The sequence below is a fragment of the Fundulus heteroclitus genome, chromosome 6 (genome assembly GCF_011125445.2).
Source record: "Fundulus heteroclitus isolate FHET01 chromosome 6, MU-UCD_Fhet_4.1, whole genome shotgun sequence".
Taxonomy (NCBI): Eukaryota; Metazoa; Chordata; class Actinopteri; order Cyprinodontiformes; family Fundulidae; genus Fundulus; species Fundulus heteroclitus.
This window is the reverse complement of record NC_046366.1, coordinates 9,594,902-9,614,799: the sequence shown is the minus strand read 5'-3', so window position 1 is coordinate 9,614,799 and position 19,898 is coordinate 9,594,902. Positions and strand designations below refer to the sequence as shown.

The 19,898-nt window shown below is 44.7% G+C and overlaps 1 protein-coding gene across 3 annotated transcripts in view; it reads left to right on the top strand.

Annotated features, from left to right (window-relative positions):
• chd8 (chromodomain helicase DNA binding protein 8) overlaps positions 1–15,390 on the top strand; it is a 28,299-nt gene extending 12,909 nt beyond the window's left edge. For 2 of the 3 annotated variants that reach the window (XM_012868405.3, XM_036138007.1), the window contains 25 exons: positions 56–232; positions 310–453; positions 557–655; positions 1,806–1,965; positions 2,069–2,279; positions 3,439–3,634; positions 3,725–3,895; positions 3,992–4,282; positions 4,928–5,148; positions 5,236–5,438; positions 5,538–5,694; positions 6,680–6,769; positions 6,851–6,954; positions 7,132–7,255; positions 8,127–8,202; positions 8,287–8,558; positions 8,772–9,004; positions 9,431–10,084; positions 10,167–10,273; positions 10,361–10,582; positions 10,883–10,978; positions 12,725–12,838; positions 12,951–13,052; positions 13,995–14,099; positions 14,240–15,390. In XM_012868405.3, the coding sequence (XP_012723859.2) occupies positions 56–232; positions 310–453; positions 557–655; positions 1,806–1,965; positions 2,069–2,279; positions 3,439–3,634; positions 3,725–3,895; positions 3,992–4,282; positions 4,928–5,148; positions 5,236–5,438; positions 5,538–5,694; positions 6,680–6,769; positions 6,851–6,954; positions 7,132–7,255; positions 8,127–8,202; positions 8,287–8,558; positions 8,772–9,004; positions 9,431–10,084; positions 10,167–10,273; positions 10,361–10,582; positions 10,883–10,978; positions 12,725–12,838; positions 12,951–13,052; positions 13,995–14,099; positions 14,240–14,617 (4,707 nt within the window). In that variant the 3' untranslated portion in view covers positions 14,618–15,390. The remainder of the gene's footprint in view (positions 1–55; positions 233–309; positions 454–556; positions 656–1,805; positions 1,966–2,068; positions 2,280–3,438; positions 3,635–3,724; positions 3,896–3,991; positions 4,283–4,927; positions 5,149–5,235; positions 5,439–5,537; positions 5,695–6,679; positions 6,770–6,850; positions 6,955–7,131; positions 7,256–8,126; positions 8,203–8,286; positions 8,559–8,771; positions 9,005–9,430; positions 10,085–10,166; positions 10,274–10,360; positions 10,583–10,882; positions 10,979–12,724; positions 12,839–12,950; positions 13,053–13,994; positions 14,100–14,239) is intronic. The other variant, XM_012868404.3, reaches the window with a different exon arrangement.
• Positions 15,391–19,898: the final 4,508 nt, after the last annotated feature.

Genomic DNA, 19,898 nt, shown 5'->3' with positions numbered 1-19,898 from the left:
GTGTATTAACTGTAGTGGAGTGGCACATTCCTAATTGAATTAAAACTCTCTGCAGGGACATTTAATCCCAGGTGCGTACAAGTTCGACGCCCTGATCACAACTTTTGAGATGGTGCTCTCCGACTGCCCAGAGCTGAGGGAGATCTCCTGGCGCTGCGTGATCATCGACGAGGCTCACCGCCTGAAAAACCGCAACTGCAAGCTGTTGGACAGCTTGAAGATGCTTGACCTGGTGAGTGGACCGGTGCCGAGCATATAAGCCTGACTATGTCCCTTTCTGTCAACTCAACCTTTAATGGACTTCCACAGGAGCACAAAGTGCTGTTGACCGGCACTCCTCTTCAGAACACCGTGGAGGAGCTCTTTAGTCTTCTTCATTTCTTGGAGCCCGCTCAGTTCCCCTCTGAGATCGAATTTCTTCGAGAGTTTGGAGACCTCAAAACAGAGGAACAGGTGTGAATCACACAAGTCTGCCATTCCATTGTCGCCTTTTGTCTTGAAGCCACATCTACATTGAACTGATAAAAATGCAGTGAAATCGATTTATTTTCAACAGGTCCAGAAACTCCAGTCCATTTTAAAACCTATGATGCTGCGCAGACTGAAAGAAGATGTGGAGAAGAACTTGGCACCCAAGCAGGAGACCATCATTGAGGTCAGTTTGCTGGACAAATATTGTACCAAAGAAACTGTAAGTTTTTGTTTGAAAAAAGTTGAATGAATCTCAGTGTATAGCAAATTTAAAATATAGGGCCTTTCAAAAAATGTTATCCCCCTGAACCTTTTCACGCTGTGTCCTGTTACGACCACAAGCTTCAATATATTTGATTGGCATTTGAAATCACAAAGTAAAATCTGCTCCTGTACTACAAGGACAACGATTTATGGTTTTAGGAAAGTTGTAGAAATAAAAATGTGAAAGTGTAAGGTGCCGACACCTCTTATTCAAAAGCCCGTAAATAAATTAAAATCCAGGGTTTAGATCAGGGGTCCTCGGGGTCCAGTGTCCTACGACTTTTAGATGTGTTCCTGGTCCAACGCCCCTGAATCCAGTGGCTCAATTCGCTCCTCAGATCATTAAACGAAGCTTTATGATCGAAGATTCTGTTGACTTAAAAACCACTCAATAAATTAGGGCTGAAGCGATTCCTTAAATGATTGAAGTACCTCTGTCTCTAAAGTTCCCAGAGGCCTTAAAAGCTTTTTTAAAATTCTGTGTAACTATTCAGCGCACGGTGTTCTGGCCAGGTGGTTCGTTGTGTTGCACAACGCTCTCACTTCCGCTAACGATGGCCTACGCTGCTGAGAAAACGGCAGAAAGGACTGCAGAAGTGAATTAGAATTTCATAACAGCAGGTCCTCCATGCTGCAACACCTGAGCAGGAAACACCGGCTGACACGGCGGACACCCTCCCTTCCCCCCTGCACTGCCAAAAGTAGCAATGATGAATAAAGAGGATTATTATTGTTCTGTGGGTTTGCTTTTCTGGACCTGACAGTCATCTCCATTCAATATCAGTGAGTTTGAGATATTTTACAAAGATATTTTGGTCTTGAATCGCTTTATGTGCAGAGCTGATAGAGACAGACCCCAAAAGGCAATTAACTGTGGCGGCTAAATGTATATGCCGGTCACAGAAATCCAATAATATTCCCTTAAACCTCATAATTTAAACCTATTCTGTGGCGTATAAAGATGTCCTACCAGGCCAAACCTAGAAGGTCAGGGCTGGTGCTTTTGGGCAAATATTTTCTCCTGAAGGAGAACTGATGAATAAAAGGATTAAAACGCTGTTTCTTGTCAGGTTGAGTTGACTGATATCCAGAAGAAGTACTACCGGGCCATTCTGGAGAGGAACTTCAGCTTCCTGAGCTTAGGAGCCAACAGCAACAGCAACGTCCCCAACCTGCTCAACACGATGATGGAGCTGCGCAAGTGCTGCAACCACCCCTACCTCATTAATGGTACTGCACCGCAGTCTTTAACATGCGTGGCCTTTCTTTAACCTTTGACTGTTTTTACGTGTGGATACGGATCGTTTTCACTGAGACTTTCTGTCTCGTTCAGGTGCAGAAGAGAAGATTGTGGCGGAGCTGCGGGAAAAGTATGACCCCATGGCCCCCGACTTTCATTTGCAGGCCCTGATTCGGTCCGCAGGCAAACTGGTGCTACTTGATAAACTGCTGCCTCGCCTCAAGGCCGGCGGCCACAAAGTGCTCATCTTCTCTCAGATGGTGCGCTGCTTAGACATTCTGGAGGACTACCTCATCAACAAGAGGTATCGTGTATATTTAGCTTGTATTTTTTCATGTTGGTGGGGGGGAAAAAAGGCTTTTTCTGAAAATATCCAGTTGTCGTACACAACTTAAAATGGGAGCATACGTTTTAATTTATAGTTGATTTTCACTTATCCACACAGGGTTAAAATTTATATGTATATATCAGGGCTGGACGATGTATGGGGGGAAAAAAAGCATATCGATAAAATATAAATCATATTTATCGATAATTATCAACAAATTATCAACAAATTCAAAACATTTTAAGTGCATTTTAGCGACCTATTTTTAGATGCAGAACACACAATCACTGAATTCAAACTGAACCCTTTAATCAAGCATCTTCTTACCAAAACTGCAAGTTTTTAAAAAATTAAAAAGAACACGTGCTCTCTGAACTCTTTGAAGGTGCGGAGCTTGTGGGTCTGCGTTTGTGATTGGTTGGGAGGATGTAATGACTGTAGTATTAACTTACATGATAGACTAGAATGCAAAAGGAAGAAAAACTGTTCTATCGCACTTTTTATTGACCCATTTTATTTTCTATCATTGATATATATATATAATATATACTTGTTTTTCAGCAAAGTCCGCAAAATATCAATGAGGTTGAGCTCTGAGCCGATCCAGCAGGTCAATATTAGACCGAACAACCAGTTGTGCCCAAGTTTCAATCATCTTGCTGCTGTTTTGTGGGGAACTCACAAGATTTGAAGATAGTTATTTTGCCTTCGTCTCATGCGGGTTGTGCAATGCACCAGGCCCAGCGGCAGCAAGATGGCCTCACTATGATGCCACAACCATCACGCTTAACACAGTGGAGTGGGTTTAGGAATAAAAGCCTTAACTCTGCTCATTTAAACATATTGGATTATATTATGTATTGCCAGAAGCTTGCTAATTTTAGTAGCATAGATTTAAATCTTTAGTATAATTTTGAATATAAAAATTATAGTGTAAAGTTAGACTTATTGACACAATTTTTATAAAAAAAAAAACTGTTATATAAACAGTTCCCCCTGAAGAAATGATTTGAATGCATTGGTAAAAGGAGATGTATTTATGTCCATGTTGAGTGAATGGAAAGTTTTGTCTGGAAGTGTGATATGTTGAGCTTATTACACAATTCTGACCCGAGCGTCCTCCTTTTTTTCCCAGATACCTTTACGAGCGAATCGATGGAAGAGTGCGCGGGAACCTGCGACAGGCGGCCATCGACCGCTTCAGCAAGCCAGATTCAGACCGCTTCGTCTTCCTGCTGTGTACCCGTGCTGGGGGTCTGGGCATTAACCTGACTGCTGCTGACACCTGCGTCATATTTGACTCGGACTGGAACCCTCAGAACGACCTGCAGGTGCGTTATTGTGCCGTGCTTCATTATAGATTCAGAGCCAATAAAAACTCAATAAAAGTTCTGGCTTCACCTTCCTGCCTCTCTATCCAGGCGCAAGCACGATGCCATCGTATCGGGCAGTCCAAGGCAGTCAAGGTCTACCGCCTCATCACCAGGAATTCCTATGAGAGGGAGATGCTGGACAAAGCAAGCCTGAAGCTCGGCCTGGACCGTGCCGTTCTGCAGAGCATGAGCGGCAACAAGGACAGCAGCGTCAACGGGGTGAGGACAAAGCTTTACGTCCGGCTGCCTGAGTTAAAGAAACGCCTCCAATGCAGTTTCTGTTCCTTGTGTTGACGGTTTTGTCTCATGCGACAGCTCCAGCAGTTCTCCAAGAAAGAAATCGAGGACCTTTTGAGGAAAGGAGCCTATGCCGCCATCATGGACGAAAACGACGAAGGCAGCCGATTCTGTGAGGAGGACATCGACCAGATCCTCCAGCGACGAGCCACCACAATCACTATTGAGAGCGAAGGCAAAGGTTCCACGTTCTCCAAAGCCAGCTTCGTCGCGTCCGAGAACCGCAACGACATTGCTCTGGACGACCCCGAGTTCTGGGAGAAATGGGCCAAGAAAGCCGACATCGACATGGATTCCATCAACCGGAAGGTAACGCGGTGCTCAATGTTTAGGGTCAATTTCTGCTCTATGGATTACAGCTTTGATCCAGGGTTGGTGCTTCTGATTCGCTCCTATAAGAAGATAAAGGAACGTTCATTCCTAATTTATATCTTGCTATCCGGTTAAGTGGACATTGAATATTTCTATTAAGGACAGGCTTCATGATGCTGTTGTTGTTAACTCCTGGGTTCAGATTCAGAGACGCAAGGTTTTTCTGCATGCCTTGCTTGTTCTCCCGTATATTCCTGAGTTCCCTCTGGGTACTCCAGCTTCCTCCGCACTAGTTTTATGCCAATATGTTGTGTTTATGCTGTTTTTTTTTATTTTTATTTTGTTGTTTTATAGTTGTTTTATTGTGAAGCGCTTTGTGGTTTTTATCCCATCAAAGGTGCTAAATAAAGTTGACTTACTTTGCTGCTTTCTCTGATTCTGAGAGATGGGATTATGTGCGCTGCACCAGGCCCAGAGTCCTTGGTGCTCATCAATGATCTGTTTGTAAAATCCAGCAGATTTAAGAGTCTTCTAAACATTTTTCTTCTGGCTGGTTGCATTTGTTGAACAGGGTTTCTGACTGTGTGAACTGTGCTGCATGCAGTAATATCCCATTTAGTAATTCTGCCTCTTCTGCCACAGAACACGCTTGTGATCGACACCCCGAGAATTCGGAAACAGACCCGTCAGTTCTCCAGTCTACGCGGCGAGGGAGGAGACCTGTCTGATTTGGACAGCGACGACGAGTATCCGCCCGCCAATTCCAGACACTCGCGCTCTTCTCGCCGCTCCGACCGCAACAGCGGGGGAGGTTACGGCCGCACCGACTGCTTCCGGGTGGAGAAGCACCTGCTCGTCTACGGGTACGACGACGTTTGGGCCGCACCGCGAGTTCAATGGGTCGTGTACGTTTTTTTACATGGTTGTTTCCGTGTGTTTGACCGGTTCAGATGGGGTCGCTGGAGGGATATCTTGGCCCATGCCAGATGTAAGAGGCGTCTGAGCGAACGTGATGTGGAAACCATCTGCCGTGTAATTCTGGTGTTCTGTCTAATGCACTACCGCGGCGACGAGAACATAAAGAGCTTCATCTGGGAGCTCATCACTCCACCAGAGAACGGCCGGGAGCCCCAAACACTACTAAACCACTCTGGTAGGAGTCTGCACCGTCATCCACGTCTTTATTTTGGGGGGGGGGGGGTGTATGTTTTCCATGCAAATGTTCATACGGACGTTTAATTTTCCTGCTCAGGCCTTTCTATCCCGGTTCCAAGAGGCAGGAAAGGTAAGCGGGTCAAGGCCCAGAGCACCTTTGACGTTCAGAAGGTGGAGTGGATCCGCAAGTACAACCCCGACACCCTGCTGCTCGACGACAGTTACCGCAAGCACCTGAAGCACCAGTGCAACAAGTTGGTGAAACCGAACCTCATCAGGAGAATCGTGCCTCGCAAAAGTATTCACACCCCTTGAGCTTGATGATGCGTGTCGCCAGGTGTTAAACCACAAAGTATTTTAGGTGATAGAAACACAAGCTTGGTGCAGAACTGAAGTCAGAGGAAAATAATGAATGTTTTTTTTTTTTTTTTTTACAAAAATATAAAAACCACAAAAGCCATTCAGCCACCATGACTCAATAGCAGAAATGTCTGTCTTTAATTGCAGCTGCAGGTCTTTTGGGGTTTATCTTTCCCTGCTCTGCACGGCTGCAGGATTTATTTATTCTTAATTGCAGAGCAGCTCAAGATCACTCAGGCTGGATTGAGAGCAGTTTTCAAGTCTGGCCAGACATCCTCAGTTGGTTTCAGGGCTGGGCTTTGACTAGGCCATACTACCGCAGTAATATGCCTTAGTCTAAACCATTCCAGTGTTGCTGTGACTGTATGTTTATGGTCATTCTCCTTCCTATTTTTAAATCTTGTTAGGTGTGCATTTATGCCATACTTGTTCTGGTTTAGAACCTGGCCTGAAGTTTGGGAAATGTTAGGTTTTATCACCTAACCTTTAACCTTCTATATAATATTGTCCCTGAGCTTTCTGGTATGTTCGGTGGTCTTCATCATGTCTTTTGTTCAAAGGGGTTCTCTATCAAGACGAAGGTCTTCATAGATCAGTTGGCATGAGATTTATTTTTAGGGGATTGAGTAAAGAGGGCTGAAAAGATCTACACAAAATTGTTCATATTTTTACTTTTAAAAACCTAAAACCTACAATTTTCCTTTCACTTTACACACCAGCACTAATATCCGTCCTTTAGATTAGACCCCAATAAGATCCAATAAGGTTTGTGGTGCTACTGTGACAAAATGCGGGTCAAGGGGTATGAATACTTCTGCAAAGCACCAGTTATGTAACCCTTCATGGTTCAACGTTAACACCTCCCCTCTCCTTTCTCAGAGTGTTGCTCCGGGTCCGTATGCTCTACTACCTGAAGCAGGAGGTCATCGGTGAACATGCAGATTCTGTCCTGAAGGGGGCTGATATTAGGTAGCAAATCTGCTCTGCTCTGGACATGTAGTGAAGTTCACTGAGATCCGGTTAATGAAATGCATCAAATGGCTTTTCCAGGGATGTGGATATCTGGATGCCAGAGATGGAACAGCAGGAGGTGCCGGCTGCTTGGTGGGACTCGGACGCTGACCGCTCGCTGCTCGCCGGTGTCTTCAAACATGGTGGGAGCTGTTCTGCTGTTCGCTACACGACTAGTAGACTTTTAAACTGCTAGTCGTGCCTTGATGATCGTTTGAACCCCTCCAGTTTTCTAATATTTGGGACAAATGTTGTGAACTGGCATTCAGTGCGGTGTTTATTTGCCATTTAACAGCCTTGGCTCTTAACTCTGTTTCCAGGTTATGAGATGTACACTACCATGCGGGCTGATCCCTGCCTCTGCTTTGTGGAGAGAGTTGGTCGGCCAGACGACAAGGCCATCGATGCTGAGCAGCACACTGGGGACACTGAGATGGGAGATGAGTACGTTTCCTTAGCATTCGCCTCCATGGCGTTATTCACGTCCCAAAGAACTGGGTGGATTGCTTTAGTCATCAACTCGTTTGGATAAATGCAATTTTACCCACTATCTGGAATCTGAGATTGCAAACACGAAGTAGATCACCATTAACACTAGATTTAAGTTTTAACGATTCACAAATCATCGTCAGAGTGATCTTCATCATCAGTACTGCATGTTTTTCTGATGTCTTTCCCACAATTTACAGTAACAAAAAACATCGAGTTTCACTTGATGTAGACATTTGAATTTAAACACACGGCCATCTGTCAGCAGTGTGACGTTAACCTCATTCGCTGGATATCCAGTCATAAAACCAACTAACCGTTAACCCATTTGAGTTTTAATACATCAACTTGTTCATTTTTTTTATTATATAGATTTCATTTATCCATTTATGCATGCATATATACATATGTGATCTTACAGGTTTCGTATTTAAAGCCCGGGTTTTTAAAAAGCCCTTAGAACCTGTGAAACTTTTGGGAAAGTATTGAATTTTCAGTTAAACTTAAGGAGGACAGCATACAGGCTTAAATCGGAGGCAACCGGACTTTCGCTCAGTTCTTTCTCAAAACGTTTCGACACCTATCCAGCAGTCTTTGTCAAAAGCTTAAATGTGAGACAAAGACTCCTGGATGGGTGTGGAAACGTTTTCAGAAAGAACAGCAAAAGTCCTGTTGCCTCTGATTTAGGCCTGTTTGCTGTTGTGATAACTGAGAATTTGCTCAGGTCACTTAAGTAAAAACTAATGGTTCCTTTCAGAAAAGTGTTACTGAGCAGCTCTTTTTCTGAACACCTATCTTTATTCTCTTTGCTTGCTTTGGGTTGCAGTGCTGACTTTGATAAGTTCTCCGAGGATCCAGAGTTCAAGCCAGCATCTAGGCTCCCCAAAGACCCGTTTGACGAGGTACCGTTTGATTTCCTTAAACCGAATAGAGGATTTTGGGGCCACGTGGTTCGTCCGGCAATCATCTCTTAATTGTCATTGCAGCCCGACTCCATGAACGTGGATGATGAGATTTCAGTGGAGGATAAGACGGTACCGGTGGCCACAGAAAGCGCAACGGGCCAGAGCGGCGTGTGCGAGTGGCCCTCGAGCTCGTCGCTCACGGCCCGGCTGAGGCGCCTGATCACAGCGTACCAGCGCAGCTACAGACAGGAGCAGCTGAAGATCGAAGCCGAGGCCAAAGGGGACCGCAGGCGCAGGCGGTGCGAACAGGCCAGCAAGCTGAAGGAAATCGCACGGCAGGAGCGACAGCAAAGGTACGCTGTCCATCAGTCACAAAAATACCTTCATTTTATATTAGAAGCACTTATTTGATCATTGAAATTAATCAGACTGATGATACAGAACATTTAATTTTACTTGTTACGTTTAATTGTTAATTTAACAATTCTAATCATTTTATTCTGGAACAACTGGCTTTACCATTTAATAGAATCATCTAAAAAAAAGCCTTTTTACGTTTCCTATAGGTGGACACGGAGAGAAGAGAGCGATTTCTACCGTGTGGTCTCTACGTTTGGCGTGGAGAAGATCAAAAGGGAGCCGGCCGTTTCCGAGGAGGGAGATGCCGAGTTTGATTGGACCCGTTTCCGAACTTTTGCCCGTCTGGATAAAAAAACCGACGAAAGCCTCAGTCGATATTTCCGTTCGTTTGTTGCCATGTGCCGGAGGGTGTGCCACCTCCGGCCAGGCCGTGGTGAAGGTAATTACCATGTATTTGTTCTTTTTTCTGAATCTTTTTGCCCCTCATGATCACGTTGCAGTGTTAATCCTGTTTGTTCATATCAGGGGCGCATCAACTAGGCTTTTATTTTTTGGCTGATACAGGTTTGCAGTTTCCTTTGAGGTCTGATCTGCTAGTTCCAGCTTTTATTTTCAAAGGTTATAGCACAGAGAAGAGGGGACTGGTGCCATCGTATTAAATGCTGTTTGGTGATCTCTATAGATCTGAAATGTTGGGAGTTCTTAGTTTGGAGGCATCTAATGTATTGGGGGATTTTTCCATTTAGCAATCATAACTGATTCAGAGAAAGTTAGCCGATTACTTGATGCACCGTAACCACTTTGCATTCATTTGATGAACGTTTTGTGCTGCAATACTGACTTATTTTCTTGTGGTTGCTCGCAGATCCATCCCAGCTGACCCAGACCGTGGCTCCCATCACAGAGGAGCGTGCCTCCCGTACTCTTTATCGCATCAGCCTTCTGCGACGCCTCCGGGAGCGAGTCCTTCCCCACCCGTCCCTGGAGGAGCGTCTCCTCCTGGCCCCGCGCAGCTCCGAGCTGCCCGCCTGGTGGACCATGCCGGACCACGATCGGCAGCTCATGCTCGGCGCTTCGCTGCACGGCGTCAGCCGCACCGAGCTCTCCATCTTCTCAGACCCCCAGTTCACCTTCAGCTCGGCTCGTGACGAGTTCATCCAGAACCAGCAGGCCCTGCCGCCCCCTCCGCCGCCGCCCCCTCCGCCCATCATGGCTCTCAGCCAGCCCAAGTCTGAGATGGACCTACCCGGAGTCAAGGTAGAGGGCACTGACGCGAGCGCTCGACTGTTTGGCGGGGGGATGGGCGCTGAGCTGCAGAGTATGCCCCTGAGTCACCACGGTGGGAAAGGGCACGGTCCGGACTGGAGCTTCAAAAGCAGCAGGGAAGGAGCAGAAAAACCAGGAAGGAAAGGCGAGGGAGGGTCTGACTCTGATTCAGATTCTGACTCCGGCTCGTCGTCCTCGGAGCGATCCGGGAGCAGCGACGACAGCGGAGACAGTGACGAGGAGGCAGAAGGAGGTAAGCTCAAAGTAATAAAACACGTTGACTACTGCAACAAACACAACCAAAGACTTAACATGTACACCACTCCTGCTTTTAGGGGGCATGAAGGTGAGAGATGTGGACGAAGAAAACAGTTTACTCTCCATGACTCCATCTCAGGACAGCATACTTCCACCTGAACCCATCAGAGTCGACTGGCCCAAGGTAGTAACAACACTTTCTTAATGCATCTGGACTTCAGTGACCAAATAAAAGCTTGCTCCTAGCTACAGACTGCGCTCTGTTGTTCAGGACCGAGTGCTGATCAACCGTCTGGACAACTTGTGCACCCTGGTGGTGACCGGTCAGTGGCCCACGGGCCGGCGTTACATTCCCGAAGCTCAGCTCCACCCGAGCTCGGAGCTGCTGGCCGAGGAGATGGCGTACACCAGGGTGATCCGTAAACCCAGCGGCATGCCAGGCGGCATGGGGCCGGAGGGAGAAGATGGAGAGTTCACTGTTAAACTGCTCAAGGTGACACCATGGAAGCCAGAATAGTCCGTTTCAAACATCTCGGCTTTTCTTACCGCAGTATCTATTCCTGTATGATAAGTTAGGTTTTATAGTCCCTTAGATCACTTTATAGAGCATAAACAAGGTAAAGCTGTCGAATGAAAATCTTAGAGCTAAACAGCTGATGGAGCTGAAGTCAAAGGTTGTGTGTGGAGGTTGAAGCAGACGGGCTTTATCTGTGAACGGATGCTGATTACGGCGCCAGCATCACCTGCAGTGTGTGAAGCTTTAGCTGTGGTGTTTCTCTGCCGTCCCCCTCAGGAGGAGGGCCTGAAGCTGACCTTCTCCAAGCAGGCTCTGATGCCCAACGGCTCCGGCGGCGAGAGCAGTGGGCGGAAGAAGCGCAAAGACCAAGAGGTACTTTTCTTTTTTTAATCCGTTTCTTTATTAAAACTTTAAGTAAGCACCACACCTGTCATGGTTTGATGCAATTTCACTTTTAAACGGGAGAAAATCTAAACCCTGTGTTGCCTTTTTATTTCTGGAGCCGAGGTGCAGGGTGAGCCCCATGGCGTCACACCATGGGGTAGACGGTAGTCGCTTTGAGACTGTTTTACTGATAATGGAAAAGACACGTTTATTACAGAGTTAAAGCTTCTTATATGAGCTGCCATCATTTCCAAACCCAGAATCTTCCACGACAGTCCGAAGTTTAACGCTGCAAGACCATCAGATTGTCTAAAATCTGCTGCGAGTCTTTTTCTTTTTAACTTGTAGCTTGATGAACAGCTGCGTTGTCTGTTTAGAACCTTTTCCTTTTTAAATAGCTTCTTAAATCTCTGATCCCTTCCTGTCTTCATTTTTAAATGCAGACTGTAAAGACTCAATGGTAGCTGCCCTTCAGTAACGTCGGCCTAACCCAGGGGTGTCAAACTCATTTTGGTTTAGGGGCCGCATACAGCTTAATCTGATCTCAAGAGGGCCACACGAGTTAACTCATTGCAAGATTACATATAAATGTGGACTTGTTGTTGATTTTTATATTAAGTTAATATCACTTTTACACAATATATTATGAATAACCTCAGCGATTTTAAGAAAAGTATGTACAATTTCAACAATACTTTTACTCAGTTAAACATTTACTTGTGCATTATGCATAAGAACTGATCACAGTGATTATACAATGTTGAAAAACATTTATTCACATTTTTTGGAACTTACAAACACTGTCCTGCATGACAAAATACATCAAACAGATAAAAATTGAGTAATGATTTAAAATTTTTCACACCTAAAGCTTAGTCTGCTAATTAAAACACAGCGCCCCTCATGGACAATATAGGAACTGCATATTTTCAATTAAACAAAGTACATGTTTTTTTCAATAATAGTTTTATCATTCTCTTCCTTTTATCTTGTCCACTTGTGAAAGTCAAATCTGATGAGCTGTTTGTGGCATACTATTGCCACATTGCCAGACAGGACACTTTTTTTTTTATAATGATAATGCATTTAGCCACAGGGCCGGACTAAATTGTTCGGCGGGCCGGATCCGGCCCGCGGGGCGTATGTTTGACACCCCTGGCCTAACCCAACAGTGTAGTTGGTGCTAAAAAAGGTCATTTTATGGCGATATTATTAGAAAACACTGCAGAATTATATCCTCCTTCACTTTGGATCCATCACTCTCTGTGAACTTGAACATCTGAGGCGCTGTCATGTGTTGGCAGCCCGAGCAGATGGCCGGTCTAATGGATGAAATAACAGCGCAGCATTCAGCCCTGACATGTCAGAGCTGGTGAATGGAAGCAGGCCAAGGAGCCCTCTTCTATTTCTGTAAGGCTGCATACCCGGCCATAAGAGCACACGGCTCGCTTCGTAATTAATACCTATAGCTTCCTGACCCCCCTGTACCAACGAGAACAAGGACAGGGTTAAAGGTCACCAACCTTGTTCAACATGTGGAATAGCTCCTTGAATTGTGATCAAACTGGATGTGTCCACAACACGTGGGTTAAGGCGGCCTCATCTTTGCCACACCTAGGCCCCAAACGCACACAAGCCAACGTGGATTGTGAAAAACTTTAAGTGAGCTCCACTGAAGCACAGGGAAGGTTTTAAGTGAAAGCCGAACTGACCCGGTTTTAAAATCTCCTTTAGCTGTCCGAGTTAGACGGACTCCACGATCCGCTGGAGCGTGCTCCCCGACGGAGGGACCCCCCCACGTGGTTGAAGGAGAATCCAGATTATGAAGTGGAAGGAGACATGTTGGAGGTAAATATCTGATTTTAACCTGAAATGTGCCGTTTTCTACCCTAGGCCAGGTTTTCAGGCTTATAGTGTAACGTTCCAGGCTGATGATTCGGTTTTCTTTATTTTTAACCAGCTGCTGGTGAATAGGAGCAAGAGGAAGAGGAGGCGGCGAGCAAATAAACCCCTCACAGGCACCGAGAAGGTCAAAGTGATTAACATGCTGACAGGAAAGAAGGTGGGTCACAGCTGTACATATTTCTACTGTAGTTCACTGAAGGATTATGTGCTGTCTTCATCTGGCAGGCCTCTTATCAGTCCAGGTCAGGATAAGGATAGAAATGAAAAAATATTTCTTTACTCAGTTTATTCCTCATTCCATAGTCCTTTCTGAAAGTCCTTCCTTTCATCCTGGGCCTTTCATTCTTCCTCATGTCCTTTTTCTACCCTCCTTCCTTATTTGCGTATTTGCTTCTTTCCTTCGTTGTCTCCTACCTTCCTTTCTTCCCAATGTCCTTCCTATATTCCCTTCTCTCTTTTGCCCCTTTGTTCTCTTTCTTGTCATTCTTCCTTTCTTTCCTTTCTCGCCATACATTATTTCCTTGTCATTCATTCAATCTTTCCTTCCTTATTCCTTTCCTTGTATATCTATCCTTCCTACATTGTGTACAACTCGCCTTTTTTTCCCTCCATTTTCTTTCTTTCTTAACATCAGTACGTGCTTCCTTCTGATGTTCTACCTCCCTTCCTGGTGTCCTACCTCCCTTCTTGGTGTCCTACCTTCCTTTCCTCCTGGTTCCCTACCTTCCTTTCCTCCTTGTTCCCTACCTTCCTTTCCTCCTTGTTCCCTACCTTCCTTTTCATCCTGGTTCCCTACCTTCCTTTTCATCCTGGTTCCCTACCTTCCTTTCCTCCTGATTCCCTACCTTCCTTTCCTTCTGGTTCCCTACCTTCCTTTCCTCCTGGCTTCCTTCCTTGTTTTGATTCTTAGTTTCCAGTTTAATTTTTTTCCAGGCTCCATATTTCTATCATGCTCATAGAAATGTCATAAATACAGTATATGATGAATTTTAGGTTTTCTATTTTAAAATGACCTTTATGGATGGAGAACTCTGGAAAAGTCAGATTTTTTTTTTCTGCAGTAATATGTAGAAACTAACATTGAGACATTCCTCGATAGGTTGGAGCTGCTTTCTCTCCGATGCTGCAGGATCTGAAGGAGTATCTCGAGGAGAACCCCAACATCGCCGTTGCCCCAGAGTGGTCGGAAACAGTTCAGAAATCTGTACGCAAGATATTTGATTCTTTATGGTGCAAAAAGAATGAGAAATGCAGCTTTTTAAAAATGTTTTCACTTAATGTAAGCATCTTGGGTTTCTTGTTTCTTGTGGACGCTGATTTTTGTCTTTTATGCTCCTCCTCCAGGGATTGTTGCCTGAATCCCTCTTCCACCGGCTGCTGACGGAGAATTCGGAGATTCCCAAGAAAAGCCACCGGCGGCGCCATCACCACCACCACCATCACCACCACCATCATTTCCACACTCCCGAGCCCACGCCCGAAGACCCCAACCTGGACGCAGTAGAAGAAGAGACTCTGGTTTCGGACGGAGCCTACATGATGGACGAGGAGGACTTGGAGACGTCCCACCACTTCCTCACCAGCCCAGACTTTGACGTTAAAATGGAGGGCGGCGACAGCCTCTCCCAGGGCGACTACGACAGCTCGGATCAAGAAGCGCTCCTGGACGACGTCATCATGGCGCAGAAGGACTCTGACTCGTCATCGAGCTCGGAGGACTGACTGAACTCCGATGCCACCTGACTTATCCCCCCCCCCCCACCACCTCTCAAGATGAAATCACGTTATTCCGAGATCTTTTTTACCAACATGTAACAAATTATGACTTGTTTTTGTTTTTGCTACCTTTATTCATTAATTTTATTTAGGATTATATCTGTGTGAGGAGCAGGCGTGGACCCACGGGTTTGTTTCTTCCCTCGCCGTCATGTCGCGCCCGTCTCTTCTCGATCTTCCTCGTGACGTTGCCGAGCTGAGCGGTGTCTCCTGTCCACTCGTAATTCTTCATCTCTTCCATCCGAAACCCATGAATTTCCCATCACATTCCCAAACGTGACCAAAAGGGGACCCACGCTGTATAGACACATTTCATATCTTTAAAAAAAAAAAAAAAAAGGAAAAGATAAACCTCAAAGCGCTACGTAAAACTGGACACACGTACTGAGCAGAGCCAGATCCCTCAATCCCCCGCCGTCTCCTTTGGTCAGCCTCTCTCCAGAGGAGCCTGTAAAGTACCTGGGGGGTCCAGTGTGTGGATATCCTGTTAGTGTTTTCCCTCTGTGGGACGGGTTGAGGGCTGGGCTGGGAGGGGAGGGGAGGGAGAGGGGAAAGTGGCGTATTAGTTACTGAAGCGGTGCGAGGAGGATGGGTGTATTGTATAATGTAGAGCCCGTCAGTTGTGTACTAATGGTGCAAAGAAGAGGGCTGTGAGTTATTCTTGTTTTATGATCTGACTGTATCTGTGATATGAATAACAGCAATCTAAAGTGAAAAAACTCCTGCGGTCGTTGTCTTTTTGAAGCAGCCCGGACCAGAACATAGAAATATAAAGGATGCTGACTTTATGTAATTTTTTTTGAAAGCATTTTTCCTAATTCAGACACATTAGACTAATTCTCATTTCACATTGTATATAAGTTCGCATTGTATAATTGGTACTTTTAGCATAGATCAGTTTATAACAACTACTAGCACCTATTTTTGTTTTCAGTCTTGATGAGTGTTTTTTTTTATTTTTTTTTAATTTTCAGCTCAGTTTTATGTATTGCACTTTTGAGCCACAAGTGAAAGTGCTGAGCAAAGCACACTTACATATAATTAACAATAATAGCAATAACGAAAATGAAAGTCACTTAAGAAATCAAATATATTTGGAGTAAAGATCGATTTACAAAAGCAGTGAAATTGATAAATAAGTAAAAATCTTATTAAAGGCAAGGCAAATTTATTTATATAGCACAATTCAATACAGAGACAATGGAAAGTGCTTTACATGATTAAAATATAGGAATAAAAGCAAGTAGGGATAGAATGTAGAAACAAAAAAAGAACATTTGAAACAGTAAAACAGTTTAACTTGAACATTCAAAGGCAATTTTAAACAAATGTGTTTTTAATCTCGATTTAAAAGAACTCAGGCTTTCAGCACTTTTACAGTTTTCTGGAAGTTTGTTCCAGATAAGTGGAGCATAGGAACTAAATGCTGCTTCTCCATGTTTAGTTCTGGTTCTAGGTATGCAGAGCAGGCTGGAGCCAGAAGACCTTAGTGGTCTGGAGGGTTGATACACTGATAACAAGTCTGTGATGTATTTAGGTGCTAAGCCATTCAGGGATTTATAGACTAACAGAAGTATTTTAAAGTCTATTCTCTGAGATACAGGGAGCCAGTGTAAGGACTTTAGAACTGGGGTTATGTGCTCTACTTTCTTAGTTTTAGTGAGGACGCGGGCAGCAGCGTTCTGGATCAGCTGCAGCTGTCTGATCCACTTTTTAGGCAGACCTGTGAAGACACCGTTGCAGTAATCAATTCTACTAAAAATAAACGCATGGATTAGTTTTTCCAGATCCTGCTGAGACATCAGTCCTTTAATCCTAGAAATGTTCCTCAGGTGATAGAAAGCCGACCTTGTAATTGTCTTTAGATGCTTTTGGAGGTTCAGGTCTGAGTCCATCACTACACCCAGATTTCAGGCCTGATCAGTGTTTTTTAGCTGAAGCGACTGAAGCTGTGTGCTAACTTTTGATCTCTCCTCTATTGGTCCAAAAATTATTACTTCTGTTTTGTTTTTATTCAATTGAAGAAAATTTTGGCACATCCACGTATTGATTTCTTCTAGGCATTTACTCAGTGCCTGAATTGGTTCATAGTCACCTGGTGACATGGTGATGTAAAGCTGTGTGTCGTCTGCATAGTTATGGTAGCTGATGTTATTTTTTATTATCTGGGCTAGAGGGAGCATGTAGATATTGAATAGGAGGGGACCCAGAATGGACCCTTGGGGAACCCCGCATGTGATTTTTGTCATCTCTGATGTAAAGTTACCTACTGATACAAAAAAGTCCCTGTCCTTTAAGTAGGATTTAAACCAGTGGAGAGCTGTAGCAGAGAGGCCGACCCAGTTCTCCAGGCGCTCTAACAGAATGGAGTGATCGACAGTATCAAATGCTGCACTGAGGTCCAATAGTACCAGCACTGTGGTTCTTCCACAGTCTGTATTTATATGGATGTCATTAAACACCTTGATAAGGGCGGTCTCTGTACTGTGGTGAGCACGGAAACCTGACTGGAAAACATCAAAGCGGCTGGTCGTTGTTAAGAAGGTGTTTAATTGTTGAAATAAAGCTTTTTCATTAATCTTACTGATAAAGGTAAAAGGTACAGAAAATCCATAGAAAATGTACAACATGGGGATGAAGGAAAAAAACATTTTTGCCAAACACACTGGATAATTTCAGAATCAGTGAGTTTTGTTGCACAGTAGTTTTACATGTATGAGGAATTTGCCTTGGTGATAAGGCGCTACACATAGACAAACATACAGTTGACATGAGAAAATGCAAACGTATATCATATGGAATAAACAAATGCAAGTTGTATAGAGTATTAGAGAAGGAAGACTGCCGCCTATCACCCTCCCTGCATGATGCGCTGCAGCCTACCTTTGTCTCATCATCCATTTCCTAACACGTCTATCCCTCATGGGGTCATGAGGGGTGATGGTGCCTATCTCCAGATGTTAATTGGTGAGAGGCGGGGTTTACCCTGGACAGGTCACCAGTCTATCACAGGGCAACACAGAGACAAATAGGACACACAATCATTCTCACACACACAGTCACACCTAAGGAGAATGTGGTCTGGATGATCCTCTCTGCCATCCTAACCGCCTGCTGCAGGTCCTGCCTGTCCCTGGCAGAGCAGCTGTAGATCAGGATGGATGCTCTAGAAGTTAACCAGTAGGGGCGAGGAAGGTGCGTCTGCTTCAGCTTCCCGAGGAAGTAAAGTCTGATGAGTCTTCTTCATCTGGTTCAAGGAGTAGATGGACCAGGTGAAGTCAGCTGAAATGTGTGTCCCAAGGAACTGAAAACCTATCCACCCTCTCAACCTCCTTTCCTTTAATGGAGAGGGTGGAGGGCACAGCTTTATTGGATTTCCTAAAATCCACTATAAGTTCTGAGCGTTGAGCTCCTGACTGTTCTTGCTGCACCAGGTCACCAGATACTCAAATCTCACAGCTGTAGGAAGAAACACCCAGACTGGTGACTGTCCAGCTGGTGTATCCATATCAATTAATTATTCTGTTCTTAACCCACAGGGTTTGTTACGTTAACCCAAGCTTTGCAGCTTCAACTCTAGTTGAAAGGTTGCCACTAGGTTTGGGAGTAAGTTTATGGGGAGTTTTAAACTGGTCTTCCTAAAGCGTTTTTGGAGGTCACACACTGATGCTGGATGAGAAAGCCTATTTTTGCTCTAGTGCGTCCCAAAGTTGCTTTTTAATTAGTATAGCCCAGCAGCCACATATTACTAGAAGTGTTTTCCAAAAGTCAGAAGTGAGGCTGAGAAACAATTAAATTTGATTTTATATAGTGCCGCCAATTCACGACACACGGCATCTCAAGGCACTTTAAGAAGTCAAACTCAATCAAATCAGACAGATTGGTCAAAAAGTTTCTTATGTAAGGAAACCTGGCAGATCGCATCGAGTCCTGACAAGCAGCATTTTGTCAGGAGTGTGTAAAAAATATTGTCAGATAGGGTGACGAGTCTGAAGCTAGAAATTGACTTTCAAGAGCTGAGGAGCACAGGTGGTACATCTTGTGCCGTCAATTAAAGGAAAGAAGAAGAAGAAGATGAAGATGGTACATCTTGTGTAGATGATGTAACCTGAAGGGGTCCTATGACTGCAAGGTAGTAGTCTGTGAGAGTGTTGCCAGACAGCACGGGGTGGTGGTGTGGAGAAGGACTGTGAGGATGAGGAAGGTGAAGAGGACAAATGCAGAGCAGAGGACAAAGTGGTGGAAGCTGAAAAAGGAAGAACGTTGATAAATCGTACAACGATGGAAAAGAGTAGTGCAAGCTAGTGGTCAAGGGGAGGAAAATCTAGAGAGTTTGCAGGTTTGACCTGGAAAGGAGAGTAATGATGTACCAAGACAGAATCCATGTGTGCAATTTAGAGGAACCCAAGTGGAGCCGTGAGGTTACAGGGTGCAGAGAGGAACAAATTAAAAAGGCTTAGAAGAAGATGGAGGATTTCAATTACTTGGGGTTAACAGTTCAGAGCAACCAAGAGTTTGGAAAAGAGGCGAAGAAGCGGGTTGAGAAAAGATCAGGTGTGTTGTGATAAGAGTATCAGTGAGAATGAAAGGACAGATGTAGAAGACGGTGGCGAGACCGGAGATGCTGTCTGGTTTAGAGACGGTGGCACAGTGGAAGATGTCGAGGTCCTCTTTGGGAGTGAAAAGGACGGATAGGATCAGCAATGAGTTCATCAGTGGGACACCTCATGTTAGACGCTTTGGAGATAAAGCCAGAGAGGCCAGAATTAGATAGTTTGGGCACGTACGTCCTTCGCCTGAAGGATGCTGAGGCTGGAACTGCCAGACAGGCATTGGGAAGGACAACAGAGATTTATGGGTGGAGTGAAAAAGGATAGGGTAGAGGTGGAGGGAGTTAGATAGAGGAGAACAAACAAGCAGAAACATAGTAGTAGTAGTAGTAATAATAATAATAATAAAAGCGTAATGAATGGGTTCCAACTTTTTAAATTTATTTTTTATTCCACCCAACTTTTCACTTATTCAAAGATGCAGCCCTTGCACATAACATGTAGCTACAACACGCCCTAATTTAGCGATATTATTTTCATTTATTTGGTAATAACTACAGAGGGACATTTGTACACCTCACAGTTCCTGTGCTGTTTGATTTGGCTGCCTTCCTAAAGAAAATGCCTTGTGGCTCCGAGTAAACAAAATCAACTGTCACCGTCTTTTCCACCGGACG